This window comes from Solanum lycopersicum, chromosome 7 (genome assembly GCF_036512215.1).
Source record: "Solanum lycopersicum chromosome 7, SLM_r2.1".
NCBI lineage: Eukaryota > Viridiplantae > Streptophyta > Magnoliopsida > Solanales > Solanaceae > Solanum > Solanum lycopersicum.
This window is the reverse complement of record NC_090806.1, coordinates 47,412,840-47,437,025: the sequence shown is the minus strand read 5'-3', so window position 1 is coordinate 47,437,025 and position 24,186 is coordinate 47,412,840. Positions and strand designations below refer to the sequence as shown.

At 32.1% G+C, this 24,186-nt stretch overlaps 1 protein-coding gene and 1 pseudogene across 5 annotated transcripts; one reads left to right on the top strand and one right to left on the bottom strand.

Moving 5' to 3' along the window:
• The first annotated feature begins 8,610 nt into the window (after positions 1–8,610).
• On the top strand, positions 8,611–14,886 carry LOC101263334 (beta-galactosidase-like; annotated as a pseudogene).
• LOC101246446 (uncharacterized) lies at positions 11,002–23,233 on the bottom strand. Of its 5 annotated transcripts, none has more exons than XR_003247454.2 (7): positions 22,934–23,233; positions 22,654–22,840; positions 21,959–22,145; positions 21,166–21,369; positions 20,595–20,870; positions 19,405–20,504; positions 11,002–11,518 (listed from the first exon to the last, which is right to left on the bottom strand). XR_003247454.2 is itself a non-coding variant. In XM_004243717.5 (6 exons), exons 1-6 carry the CDS (start codon positions 23,135–23,137, stop codon positions 19,508–19,510), a joined length of 2,055 nt encoding a protein of 684 aa, XP_004243765.1. In that variant the 5' UTR covers positions 23,138–23,233; the 3' UTR covers positions 19,256–19,507. The 5 variants fall into 5 exon arrangements, 2 of the variants coding, with proteins under 2 accessions (XP_004243765.1, XP_010324070.1); XR_011210688.1 differs by having other exon boundaries at positions 21,959–22,142; positions 22,934–23,214; XR_011210687.1 differs by lacking the exon at positions 11,002–11,518 and adding an exon at positions 13,890–18,186.
• Positions 23,234–24,186: the final 953 nt, after the last annotated feature.

Below are 24,186 nucleotides of genomic sequence, written 5' to 3'. Positions count from 1 at the left end.
GACAAATTAATCAACTTACAAGTACACTGCACACCCCTCAATACTGACTAGTGGTTACTCATCTCGTATTTGAAATTGAATATAACATAATAAAAGAATTTAGATTAATTTAAGACTTAAGTCGCGATGAATAGTGGACACTAACCTTCGACTTTTGAGTCACGAGCACTGAGCAAACAACAATTGCCACTTAGGGGTTGCAGCACTCAGGCTTCAGCGTTAGCAAGGAGTCACGAGCAGCTGCATGCTTTTGATATTTGAGATGATGAGAGAGATATCAAAGATGAGAGTTGAGATACGAGCTTGGATCCTTGGAGTCGTGGCGTAACTGAGATTCTAAGACAAGAGTTGAAACTTGAGAGACGATAGACGAGAGTTGAAACTTGAGATGATATTAGGAATTTCTAAATTTTCAAATTGGAATTTGGGTTGGGCATGGGCTATTGAGCTAAAACTTAATAACTTGATTATTAGTGATTCAGCTATGGGCGTATGGCCATGGGTAAGGAATATATATATGATATATCTAATTTTGGTTTTTTCGGTTAATCAATTTTTTAAGCTAAAAAATTTAAATCAAATCCCAAAAAATTTTGACAATCAAAATCGAAACCGATCGAAATAACCACAAAACCAAAATTTTAAAAAAAATTGGTTAGGTCGATTTTTTTGGTTTTAACCATATTATGCACAGGCCTAATTGTTACAATTATTTGTTAGTACAAAAATCTATGTAAATTCAATTACTGCAAATTCACAAATAACTTTTTACATAATGCAGTAAAACCTCTATAAATTAATATAGGTGGGACCATGAAATTTTATTATTTTATAGAGATATCATTTAATCGATAAATTAATATTTATTAATTTAAAAATGGCTTTGAAATTTAATGAAGGTTAATTTTGATTATAGCAAAATCATTGTATCTTATTATTTAGGTATTTTTGTTTATTGATTTCACATAGTAAAATATTATTTATAAAGTACAGCAAATACATCCAAAAAATCATTGTATCTTACTCAGTATGTATCATATTTATTGAATTGTCACTATCGTACAAACAAAAGAGCATGGATGACAAGTGTACTTTTTGAAGAATATATTTGTTGATTTGCGCACAAAATGCATAGTAGGCGATGTTTGCTTATGGTATCAAAATATGGAAGGACTACAAAATGTTGAATTTTTTTCTTGCCACCCAACATGACATCCAAAATTTAACCTTGTGACGCTGGGATAATACAAATTCGCAAGTTTTATTATTGGAACATATTTTATCGTAGGATATTAGAATGATATGAAGTTGGACAAACTGATCCAAAAATTAATGTTTTGGGTGCTATCAATCTTGCATTCCTTGTTTGGACAACAAATGTTCAGGAAGAGAAAATAGCAAATTATATTTGACACTGTAAAATTTATTGGAGATGCAATCTCAAAGAATTTGAATGAACCGACTTGTGAAAACGTCATTCATTAAATTGAGGCCATGATTAATGATCTCGGTACCACGATAAAATGGATGTTAATAACCTATTGGATTATCTTGATGAAAGTGATACATGTTCAGAGGTCCAAAGCTGAGAAGAAATTGTGGATACCATCGAAAAAAATATTGTTCGTGATGAAGTTGAAGATGATATTATATATTTGGAACAAGTTATGCGTAAGAAACACTTATTGCCTAGAACTCTTTATAATTTTATGGTGGAGTTCGAAAAGACAACAGCAGGCTCTTGAATGTAATAAGAAAAGTTAGAGATGGATTTTAACTTTTAAGAAAAAACTTAACACAATAAAATCATATTTCACTAAATTTTCTTAGATATATTTGTACTTTTAAACAATTATTAATTTATGATATTAATGGGACCATATACTTATATAGGGGTCTTCTGAAAATATATTATCTTATTACCTTATCGAAATTGGTGATTTTTTTCATCGCCCCAGATCCAACCTAGAGTAAAATATTACTTTAGAGAAATTTACTGAGTATTAATTTATAGAAGTTTTGTGGTACATTTATTTAGAACATTCTCCAAAGAAATCTTTTCTTCTTCGAGAGATCAAGCCTAATAATTTATATGATTTTTGTTGTTGTCATAATAATGTTAATATAAATAGGAGTAAAAAATCAAATAATAGAATTAAAACTAGTAATTAATTTCAGTTGCATAATACACAATAATGATTATTCTCCCACACCAAAATACTATTTTTTTTCCCATTATCTCTTATTTCTCACTCATCCTTTTCAAGGATCCTTTAATTGTACTATATTACATATGAAATTTAGATTTTGAAAGATTGCATTTTAATTTTGAAACACATAACGAGTACATATTACTTAGTGATATATCGTATGATTATGAAATCTCTACTCTTATTACGAGTATATATACATACATACATATATATATATATATATACGCGCACGTTTTTAAAGAGAAAATTACAATAATATACTACTTAAAACTTTTAAGTAACAATATATGCACATACTTCTATTGAACTATAAATAAACATATTTTATAAATTACATACATAGTAGAATAATTAATTTTTAAATTAATTTAATTATATAAATTTCTATTTTTTTTCTCTCCTATTTATGGTATTTATGGGATTATACCCCTTATTTGTCTCCCATTTATAGTTTTGTTTGTACAAACTGCTTTTTGAATGATATTAATTGATTTTCTTCCTTTTTGATTTAATGAATGTAAAGTAAAATCTTTTTACTTTTTCAACAATTTATTCATTCTAAATATTTCATTATTTCCTATGTAGTTTTATTTGGAGAGAAATTGTAATTGTTTTTGTCTTTCTATCCTCCGTTCATATTCATCATTTTCACCATTCCTTTTTTTCTCATTGGTTTAATGCTTTCGCCATTTCTATCTTTTCTTTTAAGGTCATCCCCTAATATTATATAATACAAACAATTCCTCCATTTTATACCACCCAATAAATTTGAACAGTTATATCATATTTTTATTTTTTAAAAATCTTAATGTAGTAAATCAACACGCAATCGATCACCAATGTTATAACAGTAATTACACCATTATTATGAATTGACCCTTATTATGAATTAGCTAATTAACCAAATATGGATTAAATTGTACTTAACATTCATTAAAAATCTGAATTTCAATAAAAAAACTAAAAGATTCAAATGCATACTTTTTCAAAACAAAACTAAGAAAAAAAATACCAATTGCAAATTTTGAGATACAAATTTGGGGCAAGTCTTTTTTGTTATGCCCTGTTGTACCACGATTTACTATATTGTGCCACATTTACTATGAGTGACTTAACACCTTTTGAATTTTTCTTTATTTAATTTCTTCTTGCAATCATTATTTGGTGGTCTGCCTTGTTGTTTTCTTGCAATTGGTGGTAACACTATCTCTTCCATAATATGTGATGGAATATATAAGTGTTTTTGTAAGGCATTATATGTGATGGAATATATAAGTGTTTTTGTAAGGCATTGGATCAATTGAGATTGAATAAGTACTTTAAAAGTTCTTATAACTTTAATAGGATGAATAATAATTTTGCGGTGTTTATTTTTGTATCTTATAGCAATACCTGTATGACTACAAGAAATCTCATATTGTAATTCATGTACTTACCTATGTTAGATTACAATTTATTGTTAATCAATCTCTGAAATAATTTTGAACAATCCAAATGCACAATAAAATATAGCAATAGGTGAAAGCGTCAAATACACTAATAGATGAACCAAGAAACTACCATGCTAGTTGGTAAGTATATATGACCTTAAATATATCAATTACTCCAGAAAATACACTATATAAATCAATAGATGAACCAAAAAACTAAACTAACAATTCTACCAGGATACACCACAAATACACTAATAGATGAACCAAAAAACTACCATGAAAGTTGGTGTTTGTATACGACCTAAATATATTGATTCTTCCAGAATATACATCACAAATACACCAATAAATGAACCAAAAAACTATCATAAAAGTTGGTGTTTATATACCACCTAAATATATCAATTATATAAGAAGATTACTATCCCGATAGATGAACCAAAAAAATATCACATTAGTTGATGTTTAAATAGGTCATAAAATATACAATTACACTAGCAGAAAAAATTATCCCAAATTTTTGTGTTTATTAACAATCAATATACACTATCAATAACATCAAATAACCTACACCAAATATACTATCAACTACATCTAGTCTTTTACCAAAATAATATTCAAGAAATTTGGGATTTATATAAAAAAAATAAATGATAAATAATGGTGTTTATAAAAACATGCTACAGAATGCCATTTTCACCGCATCAACTGCGTCATGTTCACTATCAATTAAACCTAATAATATTTCAAAATCGATTAATAATATTTCTTGTTTATTCAAGAACTGAAACTAGTCAATCTTTGTGCCAGACCATTTACCAAAGCATATGAATTTTATGCCTAACCACAAAAACATACAATTTAAACCAATGAATAAATACCAAAAAGACCTAATATAGATTTCAAGAAAAACGATTATATGGAGAAACAAAATCACAAATGTACTAAAATAATCGCGTAAAAACTCAATTCAATCGTTATTCGTTCAAATACCTAATGTGTCTCATCGTCTATTGTGTTGAATTAGAATTCAAACATTGTCAGTATTCATGTTTTAACAATATGAGTAGAAAGAGAATTCTATTTTTATTAAAAAAAAACTTCTTTATGAGAGAGAATATATAATAAATATAAGAAAATGGCAAAATAATTGGAGAAAATCAAAGAAATATGAACTAAGCGTGGCTAACTATTTCTAGGTTTTATTTTTAACAATAAATTTTAGTTTTGAAAAAAAAAAACTATTGCTATATAGTAGTAACTAAGGTACATAATTGTATACTTTAGTTTTTAGTCCCTTTTTAATAAATATTTAATATTTTGAAAGTAATTGGTAGTGTTATACTAATGAAATTTGCAAAGAAAGAAAATTAAGAAAAATATTTATTTGACTTCTAATTAAAGACACTATGTAACCAAACATATAACAGATAAAAATAAACTAATTTGTAAAATGAGATTATGTAAAGTAGGAGAAAATAGTGTTATAATTTGTAATTAATTTTTTAAAAAAAATAAAAATAATGATAAATTACAATTGAATAACCTCTATACTCTTAAAAATAAATTTATATTAAATATTATAACATCAAAATATAAAGAAAAAAATTATTTTGATAAATTTTTTTAAAAAAATATTCTAAGCGAGTCCATTTACTAGTGATTCAATAATTTTAAAGAAAGAGTTCTCGAATATAAGCACATATGATTAAGTCATTTCTTTTATTATATAAAAATTATTCAACTACACCTATATGTACTTAAAATGCACAAATATAGTGAAAATGCATCAGAATTTTTCTTATTTGCCTGTCATGTCACCTTTAGTATAGGTGGTTCGGATTTTTTAAGTATGAAATCAAATTATTTATTTAAAAATTTTAAATTTATAAATCAAATCAAATTAATAGTATTCGATTTTTTAGTTTTTTTAACCTCGGGTTAGTTCGGATTTTCAAATATCAAATCAAATCATTATGTCAAATTCTTAAATTTATAAATCAAACAAATAATAAACCTCAAACTTTTTCGATAACGTTCGCATACAAACATATAATTAACTTGTGCTTCAAATATTTCTTTGGTCCAACTAAAATAAAATTATCTAAGGTGTTTCTTAAAAAAATAAACAAAATATGAGATCAGTATTGATGACACAGAAATATTCAATTAAAAATAATAATGAAATCATCATATAAAATAAATATTGTAAATTTATAATGAAAATGATCGTAATTTAAAAGTACTAAATCATGCTAAAATAAGTTTAATAAGTATTAGTTACATTACTAAATATTCTAGAAAAATTAAAACTAGATTATGTATTTTAATTATCTAAACCAATGTAAAACTAAAGAACAAATATTCAATATTATTGTCATTCTTAGTGTTGAATTGATTTTCTTTTTTGCATTAGTATTAATTTAATTTTAATTTAAGTTTTATAATAATTATCAATATCTAGGAACTATAATCTTTATTGGACCATTCTGAATTCTAAGTTTTAAATTTGAAATAATATATTAAAAAGATAAAACTATGAAATAGTATAAGAAATATTTTAAAATTATATCAAAGTAAATATTTTTATGTGCAAAATAAATTTTAAAATAACATATATAATGTCGGGTTGGTTTGAACTCGGGTTGAATTTTTTTAGTTAAAACTAACCCAACCCAAATATGGCCGGGTGTTTTATCCCAATATCAAACCAAATCAAATCAAATCACTGATCAAATTTTTTTCGGATTGACTTAATTTATGATTTGATTCGATTTTTAATTCGATTTTATACACCTCTAAATTCCATCCGATAAAAGGTAATTTTTAAGTCAATATTATAATTATAATTAAGTTATTTTTATGTAATGCAAAAAAAAAAGTGACTTTTATGATACACATCTATATTTAAATACTTCCCTTTTTTATCTTTTTCCATTTCCGTATACATCATAATTGATATAGTTACTTTTGCTTCAAAAGTTTTGTTTATTTTTCTTGCACGTCTTGCATTCACAAATATCAACCCTTGTGGTTGGTTCTTTTTTTTTGTTTCTATTATTGTAATCAGCATAAAAAGCAAGCAACAGGGAAATAAAAGTTGGTCACTCAATATCATATTTACTCCTTCCGTTTACAAATATTTGGTAGGTAATTAAAAATAGATGTTTAAGATTAATTGTCAATTTAAACAATTTAGAAATAATTAGTTATTTTTTTTCAATTCTTCTCTTAATAATTACTCCATTTTGTTCAATTGAAAGTTATGTAAACTTTTAATATTCTTGCTATAATAGGTTTATATTAATTAAATTACACCTTGTATTAAATTTTTCCTTGATAAAGTACATAATCTTACCCCGAGAAATTAAATAATTGTGAATGGAGGAAATAATTGTTAAATCTCTTTATCCCTTTCTTCCATTTTTCATCTTTTTACGCACATGAAATTTGTATCATAGTAGTAGCTTGCATCACTATAAATTTTTCATCATTTTATACTCTTGCGATTGCCCTATGGGATCATAACTCCTCCACAAAAGCAAACAGAAAAATCATGGATATAAAACAGTGTGTTTAAAGACATTTTTTGGGAAATGTTTCGGGGTGAATCTTAGGATAGGCATATTAAAAATGTTTAGAAACACAAATAAAAGGTGTAGCGCCTTATAATTTGTGGTGCATGAGATGCGGGTGTAAAATCGTAAGAGCATCAAATTTGATTTCTTAAAGTGTATATTTTTGTCATAAATCATATTTTCTATTGTTGAAATAATGATATTTATGTTTTATATTATCATATTTGCATGTTGATAGTGATTTTTCATAAAATATATAAATAAAGAAAATAACTCTTATAGAAAATATCATAAAGAGTTTTATAGATAATCATGTCTAAAATGGATATGATAAGAGATTTCGTAGAACTGTGTTCCTACGGCATTTTATTTATTTTTTGTCATTATTTTTACACTTTCTATTTGTCTCCTTCTTTGATATATATAAGTAATAATCAATGCAAATATTAGTTGAGGATGGAAAGGACTAGTAAATCTAGAGATGGATGATGATGATGATTTTATTTTTAAAATGGCTATAATCATTTTTTTTTGTATTGTTACCTTTTTCAAATAATTTTTTATACAATTAGTGATTTATTTTAATTTATCGGTAGAAATCATAGAAAAGTTTCTTTTAAAACAATGATATGGCATGACATTAATTTGTTGGGAAGAACCCAATTAGAGTCGTAGTACTTTATGAGTAATTTACTCGAATTAAAGCGTCTTTCGAAACGAGCTTGCTTATGTTTTGAGGACATTAAAAAAAAGGTGGTCTAACTAGCTACGAATTAAAACAAAGGATAATGCTAAATTGTCAGAATTTGATTGGATATTTAAAAAATCTACAATACACTTTTTATTTAAAGATAAATTGATTTTTTTTCATTTTTAATTAAAAAAGTATGAAAGTTAAAAGAATAAAATTGTCAAAATGATACATACTTATTTTAACTTTCTGGCGACAAACATTTCAATTTCAATAAAAATATCACTCCCCTTTAGAAGTCTTTCACGTCTAATTTAGACTTAGCAACATCAAATATTTTTCTCACATTTTTTTTAAGTATAATAAGAACTACAAATTTCTTTTTCTTTGTGAGATAAACATGCATGCCTATATAAAGAAAAATAAGAGCAACATTACCACTTCTATTATAATAAAATAAAATAATAAAACATGGAATATGTTCATTATATTCCAAAACAGCGTTTACTTAAATCATAAAATTACCAAAAAAATAAAAATAAAACATATTTTTAAGATACTTCATTTGGATAACCAAAGCTTCCGTTCCTCATTTTCCTAAAAACACAAAAAAGTGCCTTTAAAACCTACATGCATATATATATATATATAAATCTAAGAATAATCTTTCTTCCTCTTTATTTTTGTGTGTGTAAAATGATGAGAATAATTGTGTCACTATTGCTCTTTGTATTATTTTTTTTTCATTGGTTTCTTCCTCAGTGAGAGGTAGTGCCACGTATGATGATAGAGCCATAGTAATCAATGGGAAGAGAAGAATTCTCATTTGTGGTTCTATTCACTATCCAAGAAGCACTCCCGAGGTATGATACTAATATATTTTTTTAATCACAACTTTTTTTAAAAATATTTTGAATAGTTAACTATACTGACGTATGATACTTTTTATGTAATATTCCAAAAATATGAAGCTTGTATGTTTGAATTCACTAACGAAATTTAGTTAGTTTGACTCTCCTACACTGAATCAAAATGAATAAATATAAACAAGGAAAAATGCACAAGTACCCACTCAACCTATTCCGAAATTCCAGAGACACACTTATACTATACTAAGGTCCTATTACCCTCCTGAACTTATTTTATAAGTAATTTTTTTACCCCTTTTTGGCCTATGTGGCACTAGTTTGAAAAAAAAATCAACCATCGTTGGACCCACAAGATAGTGCCACGTAGGTCGAAAAGGGGTAAAAAATTATTAATAAAATAAGTTCAGGGGTAATAGGATCTTAGTATAGTATAAGTGTGTCTCTGAGATTTCAGACATAGGTTGAGGGGGTACTTGGGCATTATCCCTATAAACAAATAAAGTAGTAGTATCATTTTCTATATTTTCTTCTTGACCAATAAATATGTCTAATTTTTGGTTTGTTTGGTCTAAAAGTTATCTTCTAAAATATAGAGTAGTTGTCATGAATTTTTGCTTGTCATTATTACTTTTTTCATGTCTCAAAATCTTTTTTACTGAAATGGTCATTGCAGATGTGGCCTGATCTTATACAAAAGGCTAAAGATGGAGGCTTAGATGTTATTGAGACTTACGTGTTCTGGAATGGGCATGAGCCTTCACCAGGAAAAGTAAATGTTTTCATCTCTTTTAAGAGTTTTGGGCTAAAATTATTTTTTTTAAGAGCGTAGACGATTTATTTAGTCCTTCATGTTGTATGGAAGGATCAAAATGAACTTACTGAGGAATTTTAGGCCAAAACTACTCGCTCTTCAACTTTACATTTTTCTTTTTAACTCATTCCTGTTTTTCAGTTTAATTTTGAGGGAAGGTATGATCTGGTTAAATTCATCAAACTAGTACAACAAGCTGGACTTTATCTCAATCTCCGGATTGGCCCTTACATATGTGCAGAATGGAATTTTGGGTAAAAATCTACTCAACTATATAATTTATTTATTTTTGAGTTGAAATTTCTTTCTGTTTTTATAATCTTGTTTTTTTGGTGCAGGGGTTTTCCTGTTTGGTTAAAATGTGTGCCAGGAATGGAATTTAGAGCAGATAATCAACCTTTTAAGGTTTGTAACTTGTTTTGTTTCTGTTTATGTTTACTGGTTTGACTATGATGAAGGTTGCTATGCAAGGATTTGTTGAGAAAATTGTCAACATGATGAAGTCAGAGAATTTGTTTGAACCTCAAGGAGGACCAATTATTATGGCACAGGTTTGAAAATATTGTTTATAGCTTGTCGTTTCTGTATCTACTTCAATTCATGGTTTCCGATTTGCCACTACTTAATTGGGACTGACTGAGGTGTAGTCATTTCAATACATGGTTGTTGTTTTTCCTAATTTTTCTGAGCCTATGCCCTACTTGAAAATCATGTTTTAAAAGCAAGTTTGGTACTTTATGAAATGTGGCAACAGATGGAAAATGAGTATGGACTTTATGCAAAATGGGCTGCTGAGATGCCCCTGATCCTGTTGTAAGCTATTTTCACCTTCTCTTAATCATCTATATTTCTTGACAGTATTTTGGCTCAATTGGTCTTTCTTTCAATACCTTTTTTCTTTTCCTTGCTACAGATAGATACTTCCAATGGTTTCTACTATGAAAATTTTAAACCTAATAAACCCTACAAACCTAAAATTTGGACAGAAGTCTGGACTGCCTGGTAAATTCCATGAATTCAACTGTATGACTGGAACTGCTTCTGTTCAGTTGAATCTTTTATCAATCTTTCTGTCCTACTATGCTCAGGTATACAAAATTTGGTGGTCCGGCGACCTGCTGAAGATATGGCATTTACAGTTGCAAGGTTTATACAGAATAGTGGTTCATTCTTCAACTATTACATGGTTAGTTTATCATTTTATTTGATGCAAACTTATCAGTTAGAGGATTTTATAACTGATAGAATTTCTGTATGTTTTTTTATATATTTATATCGTCTTGGCTGCAGTATCACGGGGGAACAAATTTTGGCCGGACAACTGCAGGCCGTTTCATTGCCACTAGTTATGATTATGATGCTCCATTGGATGAATATGGTATGAAACAGAAACACAACTAAGCAAGTAAAAGAATTATGTACTCTCACATTTTATAATCATCTGTGCAACCAAAAGAAAAGGCACGAATTTTTTTCTAGCAAGCAGTAACTGTTACATGCTTGACTAGCTCTATGGTGTAACAGGGCTACTGAATGAACCAAAGTATGGGCACATGAGAGACTTGCATAAAGCTATAAAGCTCTTGAACCAGCCTTGGTTTCATCCTATGCAAAAGTCACTTGGCTCGGAAAAAATCAAGAGGTTACTGATGTAGACAATCCTAATTTCCTAGATAAATTCAACATCTTGATTTCTTTGAAAACTGATCTACCTGTTGACATTCAACACAGGCTCACGTGTATAGCTCAAAATCTCGCGTTTGTGCAGCATTTTTGTCCAACTTTGACCCAACTTTTTCAGTTAAAGTCACTTTACAGAATATGCAATATGACCTGCCTCCATGGTCCATCAGCATTCTTCCTGATTGCAGAACTGCTGTCTACAACGCTGCTAGGGTAATGAAACAGGATCCCTTTCTCAACCTTAAAAAAAACCACTTTTTTAGTATTGTAGATATTCGGTTTCTAACCTAAAAAACATCATACCATCTAGGGACAGATTAATATATTCAAAAAAGCAGTCACAATAAACGTATTTGAAAAATATATGAACATTCAGGACCAAAATTTTTTACATCCTCTGTGAATTGCTGCAGATTAGCTCCCAAAGCTCTCAGATGAAGATGACAACTATTGGTGGTGTAAAAATCTTGGGAGTCATACACGGAAGAGACTCCCTCTGCTGATGATGGTGATACACTTTCAAGCAGTGGACTATGGGAGCAGATAAATGTTACTAGAGATTCCTCAGACTATTTATGGTACGCAAAAGAGCAAGTATTTTTATATCTTTACCTTTCTTAAATCATGTTCCAATTTCACTTGCTACTTGCATATCGACAATAATCGTTCTGTGTGCTTCCTCCAGTGTAAGTAAAGCATCTGATGAAAGATTTCTAAAGAATGAAAAGTAACCTCTTCTAACTGTTATGTCTGCTGGTCACGCCTTGCACGTCTTCATCAATGGCCAACTATCAGGTACATGGACCTGCAGCCTATTGGACAACATGGCAGAATGGTGTTGTTGATAAATGCATCTATAACGTCTATTCTTATCACCATTTGGTGTTTATATTTTCCCATGTGGTAAGAGCCGTTTATGGAGGAATGGAGAACCCAAAGTTGACATATAGTGGCAATGTGAAACTAAGAACTGCTATAAATAAGATTTCTATGCTGTGTTACTATTGGTCTCCCAGTGAGTTTTCTACATCCTGTTTCTCTGTTCTCTAGAATTAGCAATTGTAATTCTACTCTTATGTGATGTAAGTCCAATCCAGAATGTTGGATTGCATTTTGAGACGTGGAACGCCGGAATTCTTGGTCCAGTCAAATTAAGTGGTCTCAATGAGGGTACAAGAGATTTGACAAAACAAAAAATGGGCATACAAGGTTTGCTAACTACTTCTATTACTCTAATTTACCAAGGGGTCAGTCTAGATTCCCAAGCTTGATTTAAGAAGATAACAAGAAGCTTTGCGTGTGTAATGTTTGAGGAGAGAAACAAAGCTAAAGGACATATGCATCTATTAAGTCTATTCAATGTTTTATTCTGTGTCTATTTTTGGTTCCCCTTGAAGATTAATTGCAACCATGCCTAGTGTCAGGGTAAAATATGACAAAGCCAACTTTTGTTACTTAGATGTACATTGATATGTATAGCCCTAGGAAAGTGTGTTTTGCTTAGATAGCTTATTATTAGCGTATGTATGCCAGGGGTTTAGGTCTTGACCCCCCCCCCCCCGGGGGGGGCATGTGTTTCATATTTGGTATACAACACTTCCAGGATTATTTCCTGGAACATTTTTAAAACAAAATAAAAAAAGGAACCATGAGGACAAGATTTTTGTCACTCAATATCAATAAAACCTAGTGATTTTCTATTTTTGCAGGTTGGTATGAACGGTGAAATGTTAAGTCTTCCCACTTTAAGTGGGAGTTCCTCCGTTAAATGGGTCAAGGATTTGTTGCTGGCTCAAAAGCAGCCCTTCACTTGGTACAAGGTAAGATTATCACTGGTGCAAACATCCTGTAATACAGGGTCCTTGTAAGAAGAAGACTTTTACATGTTCTTATCCTCAAAATCATGCTGTAGCACAAATACCTTTTCCAGGCTACATTTGATGCACCTGAAGGAAATGACCCGCTAGCTTCGGATATGGGAAGTATGGGAAAAGGTCAAATATGGATAAATGGCGAAGGCATAGGTCGCCACTGGCCTGGATACATAGCAAGCGGCGACTGTGGTGAATGCAATTATGCAGGACTCTACAGTGAGACAGTGTCAGACCAACTGCGAGATGCCTTCTCAAAGATGGTAAGGGTCTAAGGGATTATCTAAAGTCCAGCCTTTATGGCAATTTTCTCTTTTTTATTTCGTGTAGTAGTCCAAATTTTGGGGGAAAGTTTCACATGACTATCTCACCCTATAAAGAGCAGAAGTCAACCAGAAAGAGATGAGAGAGACATTTTGTGTCTCTTATTCCTTAAGATATACTGCTTAAAAGTCAAATATACCCTAACACAATCGTATTTCAAACAAGGTGCTAAGGGAAGAAAAGGGAAACACAAGAAGCTTGAAGAAATATGATATTATAACTTTTGATGAAAAATATGATAATATAACTTCAGCTTCTTGTTTGAAAGAAAATACAACTATAATTATTTAACTATTAATTTCAGGTATCATGTCCCGCGACCATGGTTGAAACCAAGAGGGAATCTGTTGGTAATATTTGAAGAATGGGGAGGTGAGCCAGAAGGAATTGCTTTGGCTAGACGATCAACAACCAGAGTTTGTGCTGATATTGTTGAAGGCCAACAAAATCTTAAAAGTTGGCAGATGGCAACGCCAGGGAAATCTAATAGTTTGCAACTAAAAAAGCTCATTTACAGTGCTCAGATGAGCTGAAAATCTCAGACATACAGTTTGCAAGTTACGGATTACCACATGGAACTTGTGGAAACTATTACAAAGGTAGCTGCCATGCTAATAAGTCCAATGATGCATTTGAAAAGGTATTGTCCATTCCTATTCGCATTATAACTTACAAGTATCTAGACTTCATTTAAACCAAGGATTAAAGGTTTTCCGGCAGACTGATGGCTTCTATTTTCTGATGGTCATTCAAACTTCTGTATTTTAGCTTGTTCCTAAAAAGCATGAGTTTTAACATTGTATTGATCTCATTCATTTATCATCATTGGCTAATCTGAAAGTGTCATTAACCCGTTCATTTGTACTTCCTCTTAAATTTAATATGGGATACTGCAGAACTGCATTAGACAACAATCTTGTTCACTAAATGTAGTGCCTGGGGTCTTTGGAGTGGATCCATGTCCAAATACCTCTAAGAAACTAGCTGTGGAAGCTATGTGCATCTGAAAGTGGCAAGATTTTTATAGGAAACTAATGGGGCAACGTCTCATTTCATTACAGGTACTCGGATTACAGAGGGCAAAGCTTTGTAATTATCCTTGCTTCGCCGCAAGCTTTAATTTCATAAGTTCCACAAAAGTTGTCCATTATCGATTGAACAAGTTGTACAGCATCTTGTATACCATATGTCACTATGACTTTAAGTATCCATACAAATAAGTTCCATGTATATATATGTACACAATTAATTTGTAGGTCACTGTCCACCACCGAATGGCTGAAACCAGGTCGGGAGAGGAGTAAAGCTTCTTGTGAAATGACGCGAGTTGTAAGGGAGCTAACTTCCATTTTTCTTTGTAATAACTTTATTGTCCACAGACCACAACTGTGTCAATAGGTTAGCTTATTTCTAGAGCTTTGCATCCTTTTGTGTTTGCCTTATTATTTAAGTCCTACACGTTCACTTGATTCATTAAAATGGATGCCAATATCAATTTCATATCGTAAAGATCATTTATGTCTCAAGTTGGTCAACATCTATTGTTTTCCAGGAAGAGGCGGGTTCCTTTAATCTTAAAAAATTATTTACTCCCCAAAGCAGAGGCGGACCTACCCTATTAGGAGGGGGTCCACGTGCACCATTAATCTCAGAATTTTTTTTGTATATATGTGTATATACCTTGCATAACTATCATAGATTTAAAAGAAAACCCCAATGTAAGTTTTGGTACCAAAATTCTACAATTTATTCATCCATAAAGATGCAAATTCATAGTATAGAAAAATAAACTAGCTAGCAATCACATAGAGATTTGTGAATATTCTAATATCTTAACCTATTCAATAGCATATCAAATATGATTTTGTTAGATCAATTTAAATCCTACAAAATCATATCTAACCACACTTAGATATTTACAGATCAACACTCCCCCTCAAGTTGGCATGTAAATATCTTTCATGCCTAACTTGCTTACAAGATTTCTCCATGGGCCATAGATAGGCATTCAACTTCAGCACTGCTACAGGCTACAACATTCTGATTTTTACTCCAAGTCATGAGATTTCCCTAGATAAAAGTACAATATCTTGATGTAGACCTCCTATCACTAGTAGAACCTGCCCAATCTACATCTACATCTGTAAAGCTTTCAGTGACTCTATCTTGATAATTCTGAAAGGCAATCCTTTCCCTAGTGAACTTTTCAGATCATGTACACCGCTTCTTGGTTCTCTTCCTTCGGAGAGTGCATAAATTAACTCAGTAAGCTTATAGCAAAAACTATATCAGGTTGAGTGTGTGATAAGTAGATCAACTTTTCCACTAGTCTCTTATATTAACTTTGGTCAATTGAATTTCCTTCTTCATTTCCGAATTTTCTATTCAGATCAGTAGGTGTTTCAACTGGACGACAACCACTCATGCCTGTCTCTTTTATAAGATCTACTACATAAATCTTTGATCGCAAATTTTGAGGCTAATTGTTTCTTTAAAGTGCTCATTTCAAGCAAGTCATCTCCTACAAGTAAGATATCATCAACATACACTATCAAGATAGTTTTTTTTCCTTCAAGAGAGTGTTGAATGAACAAGGTATAATCTATTGCCCTTAAGTGTATCCTTGTTTCTTTACAAACTGAGTAAACCTCTCAAACCAAGCTCTAGGAAATTGTTTGAGCCTGTAGAGAGATTTCTTTAGCTGGCACACTCTAGTTTCATGCCTTCCATCAAAACTCAGAGGATGACCCATGTAGACTTTTTCAAATTTTTCGTTAAAGAATGCATTTTTCACGTCTAGTTGTTGACGGGGCCAATCAAAATAGGCAACAATGGTCAGAAGAACCTTGATAGAATTCAACTTGGCAACTGGAGCGAAAATCTCAAGATAGTCAATCTCATAGGTCTGAGTGAAACCTTTTGCTACCAAACAAGCTTTATACCTCTCCAAGGACCCATCTAATTTAAATTTGATGGTAACACCCATTTCCGGCCCACTATTTTCTTTCCACATGGTAGTTACACCATTTCCCAAGTCTCATTTCTCTTTGGAGCATTCATCTCCACTAGAATTGCCTCTTTCCATTTAGGAACATTTAAAGCATCCCGACACATTTTTGGGTATCTCCATTCCGAAAAATTGAAAAAGAAAAGCTATATAGGAAGGAGACAAGTTTCTATATGACACAAAATTTGCCATGGATGGTTTGTGATTTTTCTTATCACTTTACGTTTAGCAATTGGAAGATCAATGTCTAAAATAACAAGGGGCAAATCAGAATTAGGTTTCGGAGAATTACCTTGTATATTAGTAAAAGATCTTGCGGAGTGGACTGTTGGTTCTAATGAGCGTCCTTAGTCTCTTTTTCTTGATTCTAGTTTCTTCTCATGTAAACCTGTAATTCCTTTGTTTTTCCCTATCCTTGTCATTAATTGTATGAGAGAAGGTTCTATTGTCTCAATTTCCTTATTTTCATTATGTAAGTTGGGATCTTTTACCTTATCAAGGTTGTTATTACCAAAAGTACCATCTCCCGTATCTATCATAATAAAACCTAGATCCTTTTGTTTCTCATATGTGAGGTTTCTAGAATCCTTACTATCCATTGAATCGTTTCTTCCCTGAAGATGAGTTCCAAAAAATAATTGAGATTCAAAAAAGGTGAAATCCATTGTGACAATAACCTTCCTAGTAATGGGGTCATAACACTTGTATCCCTTTTGATTAGGGGCATAGCCAACAAAAACACATTTTATCACGTGGATCAAGTTGACTCCTATTGTGATCATGAACATGTACAAATACACTATACCCAAATCCAAACATCGCTATGGATTAACTTAACGGGTTTTGTGGCATGGTATTTTTTGGTGGAAAAAGATGAATGTCTGTGTTTAGCCATTTCATAAAATTCACACGGAAAGAGGATGTAGTTTTATTCATAAACAACTACAGGTAACAAGAGTTTCAAATAATGAAAAATAGGACGACCAAGTCTATATCGTCATAACATGACTATTTATCAACTTGAATAGAGTTCAAATAAGCTGAATTGAAATTTACTAAACTGTCCCCGATTTCAAGAAAATAGAGACCTTCAAACTCTCTATAGCATTGTCAATCGTTCTCCTCAAGACCTTATCCTAAAATACGCATGAAATAGAGTCAAAGATAGCACGACAATTAAGGTTTTTAGTCAATTTGTTGATAGACAAGATTATGAGACAATTTTGGAACATGAAGGACGTCAAAAAGGATCAAAAGAGGGGTTAGTTGCCTATCCCTTTTCAAGCAATTGTTGAGAAGGAACCATTAGCAACTTTGATTTTTCTATTTCCTGCTAAAGTGTAAGTTGAGAAAAAATGGAAATTCCATGTCATGTGATGACCAAGGACTTATACTAGTTGAATCTATACGCACAACAATGGATGGAACATTACCTGTTTGGGAAAAAGAAAGTCGGAGTAGAAGGATCAGATTTACTAGTTTGGAGTTGAGGCGGGAGAACTTGGAGAAATTTGTGCAGTAGCTCTACTTGTTCCTTAGTGAAGGTCGCATTCCTAGAGAAGATCGACGCCCTAGTTCTTTGTTGGTACATTGAAAGGCCTGGCCATGGTTGTCGGCAATCCTTTTGTTCCAGCTGGCGATTCCAGAAAGTCTTACGAGTGTGCCCGTATTTTTTGCAAAAATCACACCACGGCTCATGGTTGTCTCTGTCAGAATTTTGTTAATAGAACTCTCAGCTTCTGTTGATTTCGCTGGGGGACGTAGCCCAGTCACTGTTGTTTTAGTTAGAAGAGTAACCTTGCTCTAATACCATGTAAATTTTGGTATCAAAATTGTACAATTTTATTCATCCATAGAGATGCAAATCTATAGTATAGAAAAATAAAATAACTAGCAATCAGATACCTTGATTCTGGAGATTTGAGATTTGAGAATCAAGCAATGATTCTAATATCCTAACCTATTCGATAGCATATTAAATATGATTTTGTTAGGGCAATTTAAATCCTACAGAATCATATCTAATCACATATAGACATTTACAAATCAACACCCATACATATCTGTTATTGGGGGAGCTGGTCGAAATGCCCCTTGGGCTCTCTTCGCGAGTGCGCGCCCCAAGATCATATCTCGATGACACCACTTGCTATATTTTTTAGCGGAAAGCCTGCTTCTTCACAAATTTTAAACCCACATAGTTTTATTTATTTTTTTCGCTTCTGTTTTCCTCTTTAGTCCTCACTCTCTCCCTACATTTTGATTAAATCCCTCCTTCCCAAAAGCTCCAAATTCAAAACCTATTCTTTAGTCTCCCTGTTAACCTTTCTTTACTCATTCTAATTTCTAAACCTTTTTTCTTTTGCACATCTCTAGCATAATTATTAAGTCTTCTTTACAATTTATAAGCCCACATGGTTTTATTTGTTCTGTTACTCTTTTTAAAAATTCTTTAGTCTCCACTTCAACCGTACTTTTTGATTAAATCACTCCCACCAAAAGCCCGAAATTTCAAAACCTATCTTTAGTCTCCCCGTTAACCTTGAACAAATGGAAAAAAAATCCCTCATTCTAATTTTTTAACCCCTTTTTTTTGGAACTTTGCTATCAATCATAAGTTTATCAAGGATATTCCTTCCGAACTTTATTGCTAGTCACAATAAAGATAAGGGTGCGCCTGTTACGTTCAAATTCTAAGTACCCCTCTGATCAGGAGATATAGGACAGCTCGAAACTCCAGTTATGGACAATACAAAAAGATGACATGTGATGGCATTCAGAGAGAACTGTCAATAGTAAGATATATAAGAATTTCATGGGTAGACAAACTTGCATTATGTCAGTAAAAAATGGACATCAGCACAGAAGACCTATATACAATGTAGAACTATCAACATAACTTTGAAAAAAAAAAGATTGCTTACTTGAGGAAAATACTTTTACAAAGCAGAACCATGCCACCAAAACAACTTCCTAAGGCCCATGCCTTTTCAGTTTTGCACATTTGATTGCTGTTGTACAGGGTCTTCAAAAGGCTGCTGAAGCACAGGCATCTATTATATCAACCAATTCCCTATCATTTTGAAAAACATCGCGCCCTTGATTTCTCCACCTGATCATTCTGTCATAGAGATCCTTCATGTTCAGCTGTATGCTGTTTTTCTCTAGTGTGAGTTGGAGTAGCCTTTTCACACACTTGACTAGATATCTCCCAACCTTTAGTTTCACGTCACACACAAAATTGAGTCCACATTCCTCAGTTTCAAACATAGAAGCTGATATACTTTCACTTGCATCAGTTATGTCAAAGACAATACGAGCTCCTGCTGTAGCCTCTTTTCCTGTGTATGTCTCCGCCCATGCAATCAAACCTTTTTGCCGTTCATGGTTAGATTTCTTATCCTTCATTCCAGGTTGTGCTCCAGTTAATTGCATGAGGGTACCAGTTGCACCATAATGCAAAAGCAGTTCACATTCAGCATCATTTATATGATTCAAGCATCCGAACAAGATGCCTATTGGTATCCTCCTAAACAACATGTTCTTTTGTACACTAACACCTGGTGTTCGTTCTTTATCTAGAGCAAGGCTTTCATTTACTTTGTTTGAGTGCCCATTGTACATGTCCTGAAATTCTTTAATCCAGAAAGCAAGTTCTTGGCAATTGGAATCCAGGATATTCACCATTTCCTTCTTAAAGGACAGAGATCCCCTGACTTCCTTGTTACGACAAAGAGTTGTCTCGTTGCCTTCATCAGAGCCAAACTTCTTAATAGTCCATATATTGGAAAATTTGGTCAGATTATCAACTAAAAGTTCCAAGTAGGATCCACCAGTAGGGTTCAAACTCCATGCTATGAACTTTGCAGCAGTAGCAAGCAAAGGAGCATTAACGTCCTGTGAATTGTTAAGATTACCTTCTCCATATATGCATGCTGAGCTGTACTTGTCCCTCAAACTCTTTTCTGAGAAGAGTAAAATAGAAGCGAAAATGAACCAAGAAGGGAAAGTTACTGTAATTGCCCTGAAATAAATAGCAGAGAGAGTACCATATTAGCCATAAACTCAGACAGTGCAAACTAATTGTGTGAAACGTCATGAAACAAAAACTTACCAAATAGAACTCTGATTTACTTTGGCAATGTTCACAGCTTTATTTGAAAATGCTTCAACTGGCTTGCAAACTTCATCAACTAGAAACTCCAAAGATTCCAAGGACAAAGGTCCAGTCAAAATCCTCAAAATCTGCTTCTTGCATGGAAAGTAAGAATAAGAAAATGGAAGTTTTGATCCAATGTCCATTGATATGCCCCACCACATCGGTCTGGAAATAATATCTAGCACTAGGGAGACCAGCTTAACATGAAGCTCTAGAATAGAAGCCAAACCCCTGCAAAACAATAGTGCAAGAATGAGGAACCCAAAAGATAGAATAACAGGGCAATCTTTCAAATTTCTTAGAGTTTTCAAGTAGTATATTAACATAGAGCCATAATGTTATCCTTCAATAGAAAAATCTGAGAAGAAAATGATGAATTAGATAAAAATTTATAGTGCAGTACAAAATATATAAGCAGTCATATCGCATAAAAAGCTTTTAGAAATTACTGGAGTTATCAGTACAGAAGCCTTACTGGTTACTTACAGCAGGAAAGAAGAAAAGAAAAACAGGTGTGGGGACTTACGTCAGTAGAAACCAGTTATGCAACAGGGATCTAGTCTCAGTAAACATGACAGGAGAATGTACCAAACATATGACAATTGAACGCCACTCTTTCCTCTTACGAAATTCCATTTCTAAACAAAGGAAAGGTCTCTTAATGACCTCTTGCAAAATTTGCGATACATCATACTTCAGAAGCATGTGATCTAGTTGCCATGAGAGCAACCTGCGAGCAAAGCAAACTATTATGGAAAAAGTGATTCATTAGATGGTTCACACCAAAACAATTGAGAAGCAACTCATATGAATCGGGTGCACATGTTGACAAGATTAAAATTCATGTAATTAACATATTAGTTTATGCAATCTCATTAGCATATTTATCATGAAGGACACAGATAGCATTTGTAAAATAGCATTTCCCATTTACTAAGTCAGGAAACCAACACTGTCATTTCTCTTGTCACATTAAACTATATTGCCTCAAAGCCAAATGTAATCTATTCTCATTTTTTTGATATAAAAAATTGATATGCATATCAGTCCAGGAAACAAAAAAAGGGCAATCAAGAGTACTGTTCTTTTTCTAATTTTAGTTCAAGCTGTCTTTTGTCTCCAGAGACTTCTCAGAGACATGATGCAACATTAAGCATGTTTAATCAGAACTACAAGAAAAAGTGCAGTAATTGGATGACATGGAATTCCAAATATGATCCAATATAAGAACTAAAGGTAGGCCAACAACCTAGTAGGTTCCAAATAGAGGATACAGAAATAACAAATCCATGAATAATAGAAAAGCTGCTTTAACCAACCTTAGCGGAATTTTTCCACTCTCAATGTTAATTTCCTTTTGACAATGTACCTGTTTCAGCAAAGCACAGTGTCTTCCATCAATGGATCTTACGTCAAGCATAGGAGGCAATTTCAGTGAATAGTGAACTTTTGATGCTAGTACTGCCACCCTCACAGCAGCATACAAGATGATTGGAGAAAGATCTGCTGGAATAACAAATAACATGCCAAACATTTCAATAAATAAGTTCAACTATAATTAGCAAAGACTACAATCAACGGGAAAGCAGATATGGAAATTCTACGAACTCGTTAACATCTTTTTTGTATTTCTATGCTTCTACAGATTATGTTGACCTGAAAACCAACTTTCTGACATGAAAGAAAGACCCTACAGAACATAGGACCTAAGTAAACGTACTGACATGACTAAACCTTAATCACAACTAATTGTACCACCTACGCACATCTTTTTCTCCTATTATGTCCTATATTTTGCTAAGTCTTGATGGATTCAAGAAATTACAAGTCTTTAGCGACAATTTCCTTCCATTTAATCTTAGATCAACCTATCCATTCTAAACGTACAAGGCTTCATCTAGAGGTATACATGAAATTTCTTCATTTAGCATCCTCTCTACACAAAGTAAGCAGCTTTTAAATAGAAAATATCGCCAGAAACCTAAAACAAGCATAGTTGAAAAAAGACAATTACGTTGAGATCTTCCAAGTTTCTGCAGAACTGCACAAGATTCAACTATTCTGGTACAATCCTGACCAGAAATCAATCCACCAATTTGCAGAACCTCCCCGTCAGCAGTTCTAAGAACCTTGCATTCAATTGAAGAAGATAGCACTGTAGCAAACGTCTTCACCAAGTACTCGATTGTACAGTTAAAGACCTAAAGGTAATCACAAAATTGCAGAAACATCTCAAATGAGGAGAAAAAGAAAAATCATAATTATCTTCTTCTTTTGTTGTGATGAGATATGACCTGGGATGATGTGAAGCACATAACGGAAAGGGCAGTGTCCAAAACCCTAACTCTAGGAACTGTTTCAGAGAGGTTAAGCGAACGGTTGAGATTTGTGATAGTGAGGTCCATATTCGGAGCTTCATTTCCGGTCGCCGGACTTATGGACTTCAGTTCAGATGCTAGTGACACAAAGAGTGACCTTATTTCTGGAACCGTCGACATTGACAGCAAACAAGACTACCCCGGAGAATTATTTCCCGCCAACTTCCGCGATTTATTTGGGATGATACAAGAGGAAAATATCACAACATATATCTATTTTTGTAATAAAAGAAAAGAGAAACGATTATTAATAGTTAATAGTGGGGTTTCAATTAGGTGTGTGCAAAAATCGAATCGATCACTAAATCAAATCAATAAAAGTGTTATTGGTTTATTGTTATTGGGTTAATGATTTTTAATAATTTTATCAAATAAGTTATTGGGTTATCGGTTTGGTATTGGTTTTTAATGTTGGCTAAACCGATAACCCATTAAGACTAGTAATTTACTACTTTTAGTTGGAAATAAGTTATCATGGTTAGGTATCATGGGATAACTTATCTTACCGTGTATATAGGATAACTTATTGCATCACTATGATATAAATGGTGAGATAAATTATCTCAAACATGATAATCAAACAATATAATTTTTTTTTATCTCATCACTATTATTTTTAATCTTTCCCATCAAACGAGCCCTAAAAGTTACTATATTTATCATTTAGCCTTTAGTTCATGCTTCACAATAACTTTGAGTACACAATCTACATTATAAAAAGGATTAATTTCAGGAATCACATAGTTTTAATATGAAATTACAATCTATCCCTCTTTAGTTTGTAATTACATTAATCTCCTAATAAGTAACACAAATCGGATGCATAATGTATAGCTCTGATACATTAACAACATTGTCTTTATTTATTTTTTTAAATATTATTTATTACTTGTCATTTCCTTATTAATTAGATAAAACAAAAAATCCAACTCAGTTATATTTTTTCTTTTCGTTAGATTTTCTCCTTACAATTTATTAGATATTTTTTTAAAAAAAAAAATACAACAACAATAAAAAATCAAAAGGCACTTGTCCTATTTAATCCCCTAAGTGTTCAGTCTTTGACCAAAATGATGGCTTGTTAGTACGGCCCGTCGTCTGGTCTATGCTCTGTTGGTGTGTTTGTCGATTGACACCTGCAATTTTTTACAGGTGTCTCGGCCAGGTAG